General features: G+C 35.5%; 1 protein-coding gene across 2 annotated transcripts in view; it reads right to left on the bottom strand.

Annotated features, from left to right (window-relative positions):
- Positions 1–15,360, bottom strand: part of TIGIT (T cell immunoreceptor with Ig and ITIM domains) — a 42,351-nt gene that overhangs the window by 16,463 nt on the left and 10,528 nt on the right. For both annotated transcript variants that reach the window (XM_021007192.2, XM_021007193.2), the window contains exon 2: positions 417–761. In XM_021007192.2, the coding sequence (XP_020862851.1) occupies positions 417–761 (345 nt within the window). The remainder of the gene's footprint in view (positions 1–416; positions 762–15,360) is intronic.

Below are 15,360 nucleotides of genomic sequence, written 5' to 3'. Positions count from 1 at the left end.
TAGAAGTAGCACTGAACTGGGATTTCGGAGACGTATGTTCAACTTTTGGCTTTGTCAAATGTGATACGATTTGTATGAGTGCTTAGCACAGGGCCTAGCATGTGGTAGTCTACTTCTTCCTTTTCCCCCCTCCCCTCCCCACCCCCTTACCACAAATCAGCTGTGCATCCCTCAGAAATCACTTCATCTCTCTTGGTCGTGGTTTTCTCACTTGTAAAATAAAGCATTGGACTTGATGGTCCCCAGGTTTCTTTCTAGTCCTTTCAGCCGTAGGATTTATTCATTTGTTTTGCTTTAGAGTGTCCTTTGGGGAGGGATGGGGAAGGGAAGGTGGAGAGGATGCTTTATCTGCATGGAATAAGGATTGTTAGGATGTCATGCATTTTAATTACTATAAGGTTAGTTCATTGTCTTACCTGAATCTCCTGGAAGATTTCGTTCTGTGACTTCCAGGAAAATGTTTCCTTTGTAAATCCCATCAGGAAAGGTGTGAAAGTCACAATGGTACTCGGCAGTGTCATTGACAGTTAAGGACAGGAGAGTGATGCCATAGTCCAGAGCCAAGTTTACCTTCCTTCTGAAGACTGGGTTGATCAAAGATCCATAAACAGAGTCACAAACAGCAAGAAGTTGCTCATTCCTCTTCCAGATGACCTGTGTGACCTCAGCTGTAGTATGTATGAGGTTGCACTGCAAAGTAGCTGAGGTGCCTTCAACTGCAGACATTTTCTCAACAGCTAAAATTCTCCCAGTCACAGCCCCTGAAGGGGTAAAGAATGGACAATAGTTCCTGTAAGAGCCTGAAGGGTAGATATGTGCCTTCTATAACAAGCACTCTGTTGCCCTTCCTGTAGAAATTTAACTCAAAGAAGAGAAGAAGTGAGAAGAGGGGTAAAATCGCAATTGTAAAAGAAATAAAGAAAATAAAGAGACACTCTTACATACAGCTACATGCTAACAAACCTGAGACTATAAAAGAAATGGAAGGAGATTTCTGGGAAGACGGAGGAGTCAGTGGTCACAAGAGAATCTACTTCCTCAATATCCTTTCAAAACAACAATTGAAATGCAAAGGGAAAAGAGTAGGACTCACAAAACCCCCAAGATAAAATTGGTTTTCATAAAAAGGATAATCAAAGAAATGAGCAAACAAGAGAAAAGTTCCAACATGAGGAATAAATATCATGGATTAAAAGAAACTGAAACCAAAATGCCAGAAGGAAAAAATAATGAATTAACACCCCAGAAACAAAGCTGGAATGATCACAAGATATGTTAATGTGGAAAATAAAAACACAGAAGGAAATAGAGGAAGAAATGAAAATAGTAAAATTAACACAAGATGAAATAAAAATCAAGACAAGATGATGATGAATTTCAACAGCTTGGAAATATCGATGGAGAATATGAAAGAAAAAAAATGGATTCACTGGGACAAATATTTGGGGAAAGAATGATTTAAAAGGTGGGGAGGAGAGGGAGGAAACAGCAAAAAAAAAAACCATATATACATATATGTGTATGTGTGTGTGTATGTGTATATGTGTGTGTGTGTGTGTGTGTGTGTGTGTGTGTGTGTGTGTGTGTATCTCCAAATGGAAAAATGCTTAGAAACTTCACTAACAAAGATGACAGACCAGTACGACAGAGTCTGGAAAGTTATCAGGATTACTCCCTAAAAGGGAAGAAATAATCTGACAATGTATTTCAGAAAAATAAATAAATATTTCCAGAAATATTGGGAAAATAGGCCATGTTCATGTTGACAGAATTCACAGACTACCCATAAGGATGATCCACAGATTCAACTCACTCATGCACGTTATAATCAAACTTCACAATGACAATGAGAAGGAGAGGATTTTTTCATGCAGACAAGAGGAGTATCAGTACCTGTCACAAAATATCCTTTCAAATTGTACGAGATTTATTTGCTCAAGATAAGCAGTAATGGAATGAGCTGGAATATGATACATTGAAAATTAATGGAAATAGTACTTCATCTCAAAATCAGTGACCAAACCAAGCTAAACATAATTTTGAAGAAAAAAGATTTAAGGATATATAGGAATTTCAAGAATATGAGGTGAGCAAAGTTAGCCTTATTATTTGACTGGAGATTTGTGGGGGGAGGGAGAGGGTATTGAGCTTAAAATTGTTTTGAGCTGGAGGCATTGAGGAGGTGACTCAGTGGATAGAGCTGTAGGTCTGGAGTCAGGAGAACCTGAGTTTACGTTTGGCCTCAGACACTTATTAGCTGTGTGACCTGGGGCAAGTTATTTAACTTCTGTTTGTCTCAGTTTCCTCAACTGTAAAATGGGGATAATAACAGCATCTATGTCACAGGGGATCAAGTGGGATAATATTTGTAAATTGCTTAGCTTCAGTGCCTGGTACGTAATAGGCTCTAAATAAATGCTTATTCTTTTCCTCATTTCCTACCCCACATAACCAAAATTATTGTTGGACCAGACTTATGATTTCATTGGTGGAAGGAGTTCCCAGTAAAGAAGCTCTCTCTATCAAGGAAAGATGCAACAAGCCGCAACTGTGAAACTTAGTCTTCAAGAGTTGCCTAATGAACTAGGAGGTTAAGTGACTTGCCCAGGGTCAAATAGTATGCATCAGTGGCAGGACTTGAACCCAGGTCTTTCTTTCTTTTTTTTTCTATTGGGGTTAAGTGACTTGCCCCAAGGCCACACAGCTAGTAAGTGTCAAATGTTTGGTTGGAGGCCAGATTTGAACTCAGGTCCTCCTGATTTCAGGGCCAGTGCTCTATCCACTGTGCCCCCTCCTGCCCCTAGGTCTTTCTTAATGGCCAGCTCTCTATCTGATATGCAGAAATGACCAAGTCAAAATTTAAAAATGATAAGAATCTTACACAAAGCTTTATTTTATGTCATAGAGTCCAACATATTAAGAGAAAATTAAAATTATATTTTCCTTCTCTTTCTAAGTCTACCTGAGGTTCAGTAACATTTGCCTTGGTTTTCTTTCTTTATAGATAGCTGTTGTCAATGTGTTCACAGTGCTGATTTTAGTAACTATGCTTTTCATCACTTCCTATATATCTTTTCATGTTTCCTTATATTCACATTTGTCTTTTTTTTTTTTTTGGTGTGGTAGAGCAAAACGTAGACACAAAGACTTTCTTCCAACAGTGTGTCTCCAGTAAGCACATGAAAATCTTACAAGATTTCATGACACATGTGAAAAAGGGATTACTTTGATTGATGACCCTTTAATAGTAAGTGATGGATGAAAAAAAGTTGTATGCCCACCCAAGGTGTTTGATGGTATGATGGAGAATATCCAAGACAGTCTAAATGAAAGAAAGATTCCCCGTAGATGGTGAGGTCCTCTAGATGTTCATGTTTGTGGGCGAGGTTGTGCTGATTGCATCAAATCCTGAAACACTGCAGAAATTCCTAAATGAAATTCACAGTTTTTCCAAAGACTTCAGCCTGTCTGCATAGGAATAACTATGTATAAATAAGACCTTCCAATTATAGACTATAATATGCAGTTGGATGGTCAGGGCATAGAACTAATCCATCACTACATGTATCTTGGATAGACACTGCAAATTGACAATGATCTGGAACCAAAGTTGAGTTAAATGAAGACAGCAAGATAGATTGTGCTTGGAAAATCACAGAGCACTTTCAATGACCCAAGCTTCTCACTGGTTTTGCATCTTTTTAAAATAATAACAATAAAGATGGCCAATTATATGTTTGACAAACAAGCTTATCACTAGGATTAAAAATAATATATTTTTAAAAATCAAGACCTTAGTGGCAAAGAATTGGAAATTGAGAGGATGCCCATCAATTGGGGAATGGCTGAGCAAGTTGTTGTATATGAATGTAATGGAATACTATTGTGCTATAAGAAATGATGAACAGGCTGACTTCAGAAAAACCTGGAAAGACTTATATGGTCTGATGCTGAGTGAAGTGAGCAGAACCAAGGGGACTTTGTACACAATAACAGCCACGTTATGCAATGACTAATATTGCTAAACTGAACTCTTCTCAGCATTACAAGGATCTAAGGTATCTCCAGAGGCCTCGGGATGGAAAATGCTGTCCACATCCAAAGAAAGAACTATGAAAGTCGAATCGCTATCACTTATTTTTACCTTCTGTTGAGTTTTGTTTCATCTTTCTGATGGTTCCTCATATTGGTTTTAATTTTTACTTACAACTTCACTAATGTGAAAATATGTTTAATGGGAATGTAAATGTAAAGCCTTTATCAGATTGTGCGCCATCTTGGGGAGGGTGGCGGGGAGGAAGGGGGAGAAAAATTTTCAACTCAAAAGCATATGGAAGTAATTGTTCATAAATCAAAATAAATTAATAAAAAAAATCAAGACCTTAAATTACACCAATAAAACTATTTAATTAAAAGTATCCTTATGAGTAATAGAAAAAAAGGATTGTAAATTGTAAGAAATTAATTATTAAAAATGAAAGATGTATTTTGCTCATCCATAAAAAAAGAAATGTAAATACAAGGAAACATGGGAAAGCCCCTAAGAAGTAATGGAAAGCAAAGTTAGCAGAAAGAAAACTGAATTCTCAAATGAAGAAATTAAAGCCATCTATAGCCAAATGAAAAAATGCTCTAAATCACTATTGATTATAGAAATGCAAATCAAAACAACTCTGTGGTACCACATCACATTATCAGATTGGCCAACATGACAAAACAGGAAAATGATAAATGTTGGAGAAGATGTGGGAAAATTGGAACACTAATGCATTGTTGGTGGAGTTGTGAAATGATCCAGCCATTTTGGAGAGCAGTTTGGAAATATGCCCAAAGAGCTATAAAAATGTGAATACCCTTTGACCCAACAATAGCACTTCTAGGGCTATATCCCAAAGAGATCATACAAATGGGAAAAGGACCTACATGTACAAAAATATTCATAGCAGCTCTTTTTGTGGTGGCAAAGAATTGGAAATTGAGAGGATGCCCATCAATTGGGGAATGGCTGAGCAAGTTGTGGTATATGAATGTAATGGGATACTATTGTGCTATAAGAAATGCTGAACAGGCTGACTTCACAAAAACCTGGAAAGACTGGTATAGTCTGATGCCGAGTGAAGTGAACAGAACCAGGAGAATGTTGTACACAGTAACAGCCACGTTGTACGATAGCTAATATTGATAAACTTAACCCTTCCTAGCAATACAAGGATCTAAGGTATCTCCAGAGGCCTTGTGATGGAAAATGCTGTCCACATCCAAAGAAAGAACTGTGGAAATTGAATTGCTATTTTTTTCTCTTCTGTTGAGTTTTGTTTCCTCTTTCTGATGGCTCCTCCTATTGGTTTTGATTTTTACTTACAACATCACTAATGTGAAAAATATGTTTAATAGGAATGTAAATGTATAGCCTATATCAGATTGTGCGCTGTCTTGGGGAGGGTGGTGGAGAGGAAGGGGGAGAAAAATTTTAAACTCAAAAGCATATGGAAGTGATTATTGATAAGTCAAAATAAATTAATAAAAAAAAGAAAGAAAACTGAAAAAAAATTATGAAAGTTATACATAAAGAAGAAATTCAAGCCAAAGGTAATATAGGGGTGGGGAATCTATAGCCTCAAGGGCACAGGTGGCCCTCTAGGTCCTCAAGTCCCTCTTTGACCATCAAAGGGCTGCACTTGAGGATCTAGAGGGCTACATGTGGCCTCGAGGCTGCAGGTTCCCCACCCCTGAAATAGAATCTCAGAGAGATGTGGAAAGAGACAGAAACAATTTTTGTTTTCTCTTAATAAGTTAGATTTTTATAATGCTATGTGATAAGGACTTCATGTAAGATAACCTGACCTAATGTCAAGGTCACAACAAAAAATAAGTTTTTGTAAATGTAATAGAAAGAAAATAGACTATGGTTTTAGTTTAAAATATGCATTCTAATTAATGCAAAAGAGAAAGGAGGCAAAATAGAACCATTTTAAATGACTTAGTCATTTTTAAATGATGATTTTTTTCCAAGAAAGTGGGGAAGGAAAGCATTTCACAAACTCAAAAGCGAAAAATCTTATCACTATAATAAAAAAAGAGGAATAAGCTTCAGAAAAACAAGAATTAGTAGACTTTACATTGGATGTTTATTTAGTTTGTTAAATGGCTTTTATAGAAACTCTTACAGAAAATGAATAGAATTTTCACTGAAACAATATCAAAAACAAAAATGGAAGAGGGAAATAAAAATGAACATTTATAACAATAAATACACGTGGTCTGAATTGCATAATGCAATGGAAAGACTACTAGATTTGGAATCAAAGGACCTTAGATCAAGCCCCAGCCCTTTCACTTGAGACTTGTCTGACCCTGGTCAAGTCATTTACTTCTCCAAGGCTTCAATTTGCTATTCTCCAAAATGGGCAGTTAGAGTAGATGACCTGTAAAGTCCCTTCCAGACCTTGATCAATGATTTTATGACCTCTTGAGGTTTTTAAGTTCAATCTTATTTTATTTTCAGGTCTATATTCTCTCCCTGCCCATCATGTCCTCCCCCACTTGAGAAAACCAGAAAAACAAAACCCATTAAAAATATGTATATTCAAGTAAAGCAAATTCCCACCTTGCTGATAGTAAAAATGCCTCAGGCTCCACTGAGTCCTTCGCTTCTCCAATCTGGAGGTGGGCAGTATGTTTCATTTATGTCATTGTTGTTCAGTCATTTCAGTCCCATCTGACTCTTTGTGACCCCATATGGGTTTTTCTTGTTGAAGATACTGAAATGGTTTGCCATTTCCTTCTCCAGCTCATTTTACAGATGAGGAAACTGAGGCACATAAGGGTAAATGACTTGCCCAGGGTCACACAGGTAGTAAATGTCTGAGTTCAGATTTCAACTCAGGTCCTCCTGATTCTGGGCCTGACACTCTATCCACTGCACCACCTACCTTCCCTCTTCATGCCCATTTATGACCTCTTATTAAAAGGAAAAGAGTTGCACTTCAAAATGGATTTTTAAAATTAGTTAATTTTTCAAATTATTTATTTTTTTAAATAATATGCTGGCTCTAAAAATAAGTTTAATGCAAAAAGACAGACTGACTAAAGTTAAGAGCTTGGTCCAGATTATTATACAGTTGCTTCTGTGTTTTGATCTGGGATCTTAGAGAAGGGGATACTCCTTCCAAAAGTACATACCATACTCCAGGGGTGGGGATCTTGCAGACTCAACACCACATGTGGCCTTCTAGGTCCTTGGGGGCAGCCTTTTGACTGATTCCAAGTTTTGCAGAACAAATCCTTTTATTAAAGGGATTTGTTCTGTGAAGTTTGGATTCAAAGGGCTGCACTTGAGGACCTGGAAGACCACATGTGGCCTCCAGGCTTCAGGCTCCCTACCCCTGCAATCCATCCACTCCTTCCCATCCAGTGCTACTCTTATTTGTATCCCTCCACTGGGGTTTCACATGCTAGAGCCCTTCCTCTAGAATCCTTGATATAGTGTGCAAAACAATGGAGCCCTTGGCCTATGCATCAGCTGTCTGTGGCTCTTACCACATGACTGGCCGACCTCTGGGAGGCATTCATCTCTGTTTGACAGCACCCTTCACCCTACTCCTCCTGTTTAATTTTTCATTAGCAATGTATTGCAGCTTGCTTGTTCCCATCATGCATCTCTCCATTGCCCTCTAGGTAACCCTCAACTTTAATTCTTTAGAGACTATGGTATTGCATGATTTGCAGCAATTTAAAAAAAGCAGGAGTGACAGTAATGATAACACCTAAGGTTGAATTCTACCCAGACATCAAAAGAGAGACAGACAAGGGTATTATACAGTAGTGAAAGGAAGAATAAATAATGAATATATAACAATTTTTAACTTATATGCTCCAAACAATTCAACAGTTAAATTCATAAAAGAAAGGTTAACAGTAATAGAAGAAGAACTCTACAAAGATATAATAATAGTAGGGGACTTCAACAGTCAACTGTCAGAATGACAATGTAGTAAAAAGATTGACACTAAGGAAATGGAAAATCTGACAGGCTTATTAAGTGTTAAGAAAGCTAGAAATAACAGGCATATGGAGATAATTAAATGGTAGAAGCAGGGAATACACATGCTTATTGAGTATATGTTGAACTCTAACAAAATGTGGTTATGTTCTTAGTTCATAGCCCAGTGCTATAGTTACAAGAGCAGTATATCTGGAGTCAAAAGACTGGGTTTGAATCCTGGCTCTGCTGCTTATTTTGTGAGTAACCTTAAGAAAATCTTTTAGTCTACCTCTGCCTCAGTTTCCTCATCTGTAAAATAATGGGGTTAGATTATACAGTCTCTAAGGTCTCTTCTAAATTTAGAATCCTTGCATGACCCCTTATGTTATGGCCTAGTTCTTCTTGTTGTTGTGCGGTCATTTCAGTCACGTCTGACTCTTTGTGACCCCATTTGAGCCTTCTCAGCAAAGATACTAGAGTGGTTTTCCATTTCCTTCTCCAGCTCATTTTACAGGTAAGGAAACTGAGGCAAACAGGGTTAAGTGATTTGCCTAGAGTCACAGAGGTAGTAAGTGTCAGAAACCAGATTTGAACTCAGGTCGTCCTGACTCAAGGCCCAACAAACTAACCACTGTGCCACCAAGCTTCTACCTCTTATGACCTAGATCTTTGATAAATTGAAAAAGGCAAAAATTATACATGCTGTATTTCTTATCATAATGCAATAAAATTTAAAAATAAACAGCTTAAGTAACAGTTACAAAGTTGCATGGAAATTTAAAAAACCTATTAAATATTAGACTGTAGAAATACCAGGAAAAAGATAAATGAGTATTTAATAATAACAATAATACCACATATCAAGACCTATGGGATGTACCAAAGCTGAACGTTATTAGAAGTAAGTTTATAGCATCAAATGCTAACACTGATAAAAGAAAAAAAGCAAAATTAAATGAACTATCTGAACTTAAAAACCCCAGAAAAGGAATAAAGTAATAGGCCCAAAGAAGTTATAAAAAGAGAGATGTTAAAAGCAGAAACAAATAGAATAGACACTAATATTCCAATAGCTTTGTGATGAAATTGATGTTGGTTCCCTCCATTTGTACAAACCCAACTATGCCATCTCATTCAATGTCATTTTATATATATATATATATATATATATATATATATATATATATATATATATATATATAATGTGTATATATATATATATATATATATATATATTTCCCTCCAATTACATGTTAAAACATTTTTTAACATTTTTAAAAATTTTGAGTTCCTAATCCTCCCCCTCCCTCCCTTATCTCCCCCATCCTTGAGATGGTGAGCAATCATATGTAGATTATACATGTGCAATCATGTAAAACATTTTCATATTAGTCATTTTGTACAAAACTCAAATAAAAGAAAAAGAATGAAAAAGATGAAGTGAAAAATAGCATGCTTCAGTCCATATTCAAACAATGTCAGTTCTTTCTCTGGAGGCAGATAGCATGCTTCATCATTAGTCCTTTAGGATTGTTTGGATTATTGTATTGCTGAGAATACCTAAGTCATTCACAGTTCTTCATTGAACAATATTGCTATTACTGTGTACATTTTCCTGGTTCTGTTCACTTCACTTTGCATCAGTTCATGTAAGTCTTTCCAGGTTTTTCTGAAATCATCCTGCTTATCATTTCTTATAGCACAACACTACTCCATTACAATCATATACCACAGCTTGTTTAGCCATTCCCCAATTGATGGGCATCCCTTTGATTTCCAATTCTTAGCCACCACAAAAAAAGCTGCTATAAATATTTTTGTACAAATAGGTCCTTTCCCCCTTTTTTAAATGTCTTTGGGATATAGTCCTAACAGTGGTATTGCTGGATCAAAGGGTAAGCACAGTTTTATAGCTTTTTGGGCATAGTTCCAAATTGCTTTCCAGAATGATTAGATCAGTTCACAACTCCACCAACAGTGCAGTCCCAGTATTCCCCTCCAACATTTATCATTTCTTTTTTTTTCGTCATATTAATCAATCTGATAGGTGTGAAGTGGTTTTTATTTGTTTTAAATTGTTTTAATCAATAGTGATTTAGAGCATTTTTTCATGACTGTAGATAACCTTGATTTCTTTGAAAACTGTCTGTTTATTTGCTTTGACCATTTGTCAATTGGGGAATGACATGTATTTTTATATTTGAGAAATGAAGCCTTTATCAGAGATACTTGTTGCAAAAATTTTCCCCCAATTTTTTGCTTTCTTTGTAATTTTAGTTGCATTGATTTTGTTTGTGCAAAAACTTTTAAATTTTATATAATCAAAATAATCTGTTTTATATTTTGTAATGCTCTCTATCTCTTGTTTGGTCATAAATTCTTCCCTTATCCATATATCTGACAGATAAGCTATTCCATGCTCTCCTAGTTTGCTAATGTGTAAATCATGTGCCCATTTTGATCTTATCTTGGTACATGGTGTGAGATGTTGGTCTATACCTCCTTTCTGCCTTATTGTTTTCCAGTTTTCCCAGTAGTTTTTGTGAGATAATGAGTCTTTCTTTCAAAAGCTTGAATCTTTGGGTTTATCATGTACCAGATTACTATGGTTATTTATTATAATGTAATTTGTACCTAATCTATTCCACAGATCCACCATTCTATTTCTTAGCCAGTACCAGATTGTTTCGATAATTACCACTTTACAATATAGTTTGAGATCTGGTACAGCTAGATCACTTTCCTTTACATTTATTTTCATTGATTCCCTTGATATTTTTGAACTTTTTCCTTCTAGATGAATTTGTTATTATTTTTTTCTAATTCTATAAAATAATTTTTTGAGAGTTTGGTATGACACTGAATAGATATATTTAGATAGAATTGTCATTTTTATTATATTGGCACAGCCTACCCATGAGCAATTAATGTTTTTCCAATTGTTTAGATCTGACTTTATTTGTGTGAAAAGTGTTTTGTAGTTGTGTTCATATAGTTTCTGGGTTTGTCTTGGTAGGTAGACTCCCAAGTATTTTATATTGTTTACAATTATTTTAAAAGGAATTTCTCTTTGTATCTCTTGCTGCTGGACTTTGTTGGTCATATAAAGAAAAGCTATGCTTTATATGGGTTATCTTATATCCTGCAACTTTGCTAAAGTTGTTAATAATTTCAAGTAGTTTTTAGTTGATTTTCTAGGATTCTCTAAGTATAACATCATATCATCTGCATAGAGTGATAGTTTTGTTTCCTCGTTGTCTATCCTAATTCCTCCCATTTCTTTTTTTTCTCTTATTGCTATAGCTAACATTTCTAGTACTATATTGAATAATAGAGATGATAATAGGCATCCTTGCTTCACCCCTGATTGTATTGGGGAGGCTTCTAGCTTATCTCCATTACAGATAACGCTTGTTGATGGTTTTAAATAAACATTACTTATCATTTTAAGGTAGGCTCCATTTATTCCTATGCTCTCTAGTGTTTTTAATAAGAATAGGTGTTGTATTTTGTCACAGGCTTTTTCTGCATCTATTGAGATAATCGTGTGGTTTCTGTTGGTTTTGTTATTGATATGGTCATTTATGCTGATAGTTTTTCTATGAACCAACCCTGCATTCCTGGTGTAAGGCCTACCTGTTCATAGTGTATGAGCCTTGTGAAATATTGCTGTAATCTCTTGGCCAGTATTTTATTTAAATTTTTTGCATCAATATCCATTAGGGAAATAATTTTCTTTCCCTGTTTTGGCTCTTCCTGGTTTAGGTATCAGCACCATATTTGTATCATAAAAGGAATTTGGTAGGACTCCTTATTTGCCTATTTTTTCCAAATAGTTTATATAGTGATGGGATTAATTGTTCTTTAAGTGTTTGGTAGAATTCTCTTGTGAATCCATCTGGCTCTGGGGATGAGGGGGATTTCTTAGGAAGTTCATTGATGGCTTGTTCAAATTCTTTTTCTGAGATTAGGTTATTTAAGTATTTTATTTCTTCTGTTAATCTGGATAATTTATATTTTTGTAGATATTAATCTATTTCACTTAAATTGTTGAATTTATTGTCATATAATTGGGCAAAATAGCTCCTAACAATTGTCTTAATTTCCTCTTCATTGGTGGTGAATTCACTCCTTTGATTTTTAATACTAGTAATTTGGTTTTCCTCTTTTCTTTTTTTTAAATCAAATTAACCAATGGTTTGTCTATTTTATTGATTTTTTTATAAAACCCAGCTTCTAGTTTGATTTATTAGTTCAATGGTTTTCTTACTTTTAATTTTATTAATCTCTCCTTTGATTTTCAGGATTTCCAATTTGGTATTTAATTGAGGGGTTTTAATTTGTTCTTTTTCTAGTCTTTTTTTTAATTGCGTGACTAATTCATTGATCTGCTGTTTCTTTATTTTATTGATGTAACAATTGGAGATATAAAATTTCCTCTAAGTACAACTTTGACTGCATCCCATAGATTTTGGTATGTTGTCATTGTTGTCATTGTTGTCATTTTCTTTAATTAAATTATCTATTGTTTCTATGATTTGTTCTTTGACCCACTTATTTTTTAGGATTAGCTTATTTGGTTTCCAATTAATTTTTAATCTGTCTTTCCATTGCCCATTATTGAATGTAATTTTTTTATTGCATTATGATATGAAAAGAATGCATAAACTACTTCTGCTTTTCTGCGTTTGGTTATGAGGTTTTTATGTCCTAATACAGTATCAGTTTTTGTGTAGGAGCCATACATTGCTGAGAAAAAAGGTATATTCCTTTCTATTCCCATTCAATTTTCTCCAGAGATCTATCACATCTAACATTTCCAGAATTTTATTCACCTCCTTAACTTCTTTCATGTTTTTTTTTTGCTAGATTTATCTAGTTCTGAGAGGGGAAAGTTGAGATTCCCTACTAGTATAGTTTTATTGTCTATTTCCTCCTGTAACTCATTCAACTTCTTCAAAACTTTAGATGTTATACCATTTGGTGCATATATGTTTAGTATTGATAATACTTCATTGTCTATGGTACCTTTTAGCAAGATATAGTTTCCTTCCTTACCTCTTTTAATTAGATCTATTTTTGCTTTTGCTTTGTTTGAGATCATGATTGCTACCTCTACTTTCTTTGCTTCAGCTGAAGTATAATAGATTCTGCTCCAGCCTCTTAGCTTTACCTTGCTCTGTTTCCAATGTTTTTCTTGTAAACAACAGATTGTAGGATTCTGGTTTTTAATTCATTCTGCTATCCACTTCTGTTTTCTGGGTGAGTTCATCCATTCACAGTTATAGTTATAATAACTAGCTGTGTATTTCCCTCCATGCTATTTCCCCCTTGTTTATTCCCCTCTCTCTCTCTTACTCCCACCTTTTCCCTACTTATGAGTGTTTTATTTCTGATTACCACCTCCCCCAATCTGTCCTCCCTTTTATCAGTCTCCCCCACTTGTATTATCCCAGTCCTTAGGTACTTTCTTATAGGGTAAGATAGATTTCTGTATTCAATTGAGTATGTAAGTTACTTGCTCTTTGAGCCAATTCTGATGAGAGTAAGGTTTAAGCTTTGCCCACTACCACCCTGCCATTTTCCCCTCCATTAAAATAGTTCTTTCAAGCCTCTTTTATGTGGGATAATTTACCTAATTCTGTCTCCCTCCTCCTCCTTCTTCCAATGCCATCTTCTTTCTCACCCTTTTATTTTGTTTTTTAAGGCATCATCCTGGCAAACTCACCTTTTATCCACACACTCTGTCTATGTCTGCTCCTTCTATTTGCCACCACAGTAATAAATTTCTTAAAAGTTACAAATATTATCTTGCCATATAGAAATATAAAGTTTAACCTTATTGAATTTCTTATGTTTTCTCTTTCTTGTTTCTTTTTTGTATTTCCCTTGAGTCTTGTATTTGGTAGTCAGATTTTTTATTCAGCTCTGATCTTTTAATTAGGAATGCTTAAACATCCTGTATTTCACTAAATGTCCATTTTTTTTTAGCTGAAAGATTAGATTCAGTTTTTCTGAGTAGGTGATTCTTGGTTGTAATCCCAACTTCTTTGCCTTCTGGTATATCATATTCCAAGTCCTGTAATTGTTTAATGTGGAAGCTGCCAAATCCTGTGTAATCCTGATTGTAGCTTTATGATATTTGAATGGTTTCTTTTTGTCTGCTTGCAGTACTTTCTCCTTGATCTGTGACCTCTAGAATTTGGCTATGATGTGCCTGGGAGTTTTCTTTTGGGATCTCTTTCAGGTGGTGATCAGTGAATTCTTTCAATTTCTATTTTGTCCTCTGGTTCTAGTATGTCAGGGCAGTTTTCCTTGATAATTTCTTGAAATATGTTGTCTAGGCTTTCTTTTCTTTTCTTTTCTTTTTTTTAATCATGGCTTTCAAGGTCATCTAATAATTCTTAAATTATCTCCCCTGGATCTATTTTCTAGGTCAGTTGTTTTTCCAATGAGAAATTTCATGTTTTCTTCTATTTTACTTTTTGGATTTTATTTTATTGATTCTTGATGTCCCATGGAGTCATTAACTTCCACTTATTCAATTCTAATTTTTTAAGGAATTATTTTCTCCAGTGAGCTTTTGTACTTCCTTTTCCATTTGGCCAATTCTATTTTATAAAGAATTATTTTCTTCAGTGAATTTTTGTATATCTTTTTGTATGTTGTTGACTCTTTTTTATGATCCTCTTGCAATGCTCATTTCTTTTTCCAATTTTCTTCTACTTCTCTTTTTTACTTTTTAAGATCCTTTTTAATCTCTTACAGGAGTTCTTTTTTTTTTTCAGTCTGAGACCAAATTACATTTTTCTTTGAGGCTTCACATGTAACCATTTTGACACTATTGTCCTCTTCTAAGTTTGTGCCTTGATCCTCTCTGTCATTGTAGTATCTTTCTATAGTCAAGGTGGTAGGTTTGGGTTTTTTTTTTTTGCTCATTTTTTTCTGTGTATTTAGTGACTCGGTGTTCTTTTGTGAGAGTTGGGCTCTGGTCCTGCACTGGCCCACGCTTTTTGTGCTGGGGTTCAGGGTCTTGCTTCTGGCTTCCACTGGGCTTCAGGATCTAGCTGCTTGCTTGCACTAGAGTGTTTGCTTACCTTCTGGCTTGTACTAAGGGGTATGGCTCCCTGTTGACCTTCCCAGGGTGTGGGATTCCTGTTTTGGCCTGGCCCAGAGGCAGGGTCTCACTGGAGGTTGCTAAGAAAAGTCTTTCTGCTGTTTGTCCCTGGGGCAGGGACCTCGTTGCTGGTCTGCTCCAGTGGTGAAGCCCTGCTCCTGGGTTGCTATGGAAACAAGGCCTCTCTGTGGGAGGACACCAGGAGCAGGGTCTGGCTGTTGGCCTGCCCCAGGGTGGAGCCTCACTAATGGTCAGCAAA

Source organism: Phascolarctos cinereus, unplaced genomic scaffold (genome assembly GCF_003287225.1).
Source record: "Phascolarctos cinereus isolate Bilbo 61053 unplaced genomic scaffold, phaCin_HiC Scaffold_726;HRSCAF=1367, whole genome shotgun sequence".
In the NCBI taxonomy this organism is placed as follows: domain Eukaryota; kingdom Metazoa; phylum Chordata; class Mammalia; order Diprotodontia; family Phascolarctidae; genus Phascolarctos; species Phascolarctos cinereus.
Note: the sequence above shows the minus strand (reverse complement) of the source record. Positions and strands in the feature narration are given on the sequence as shown.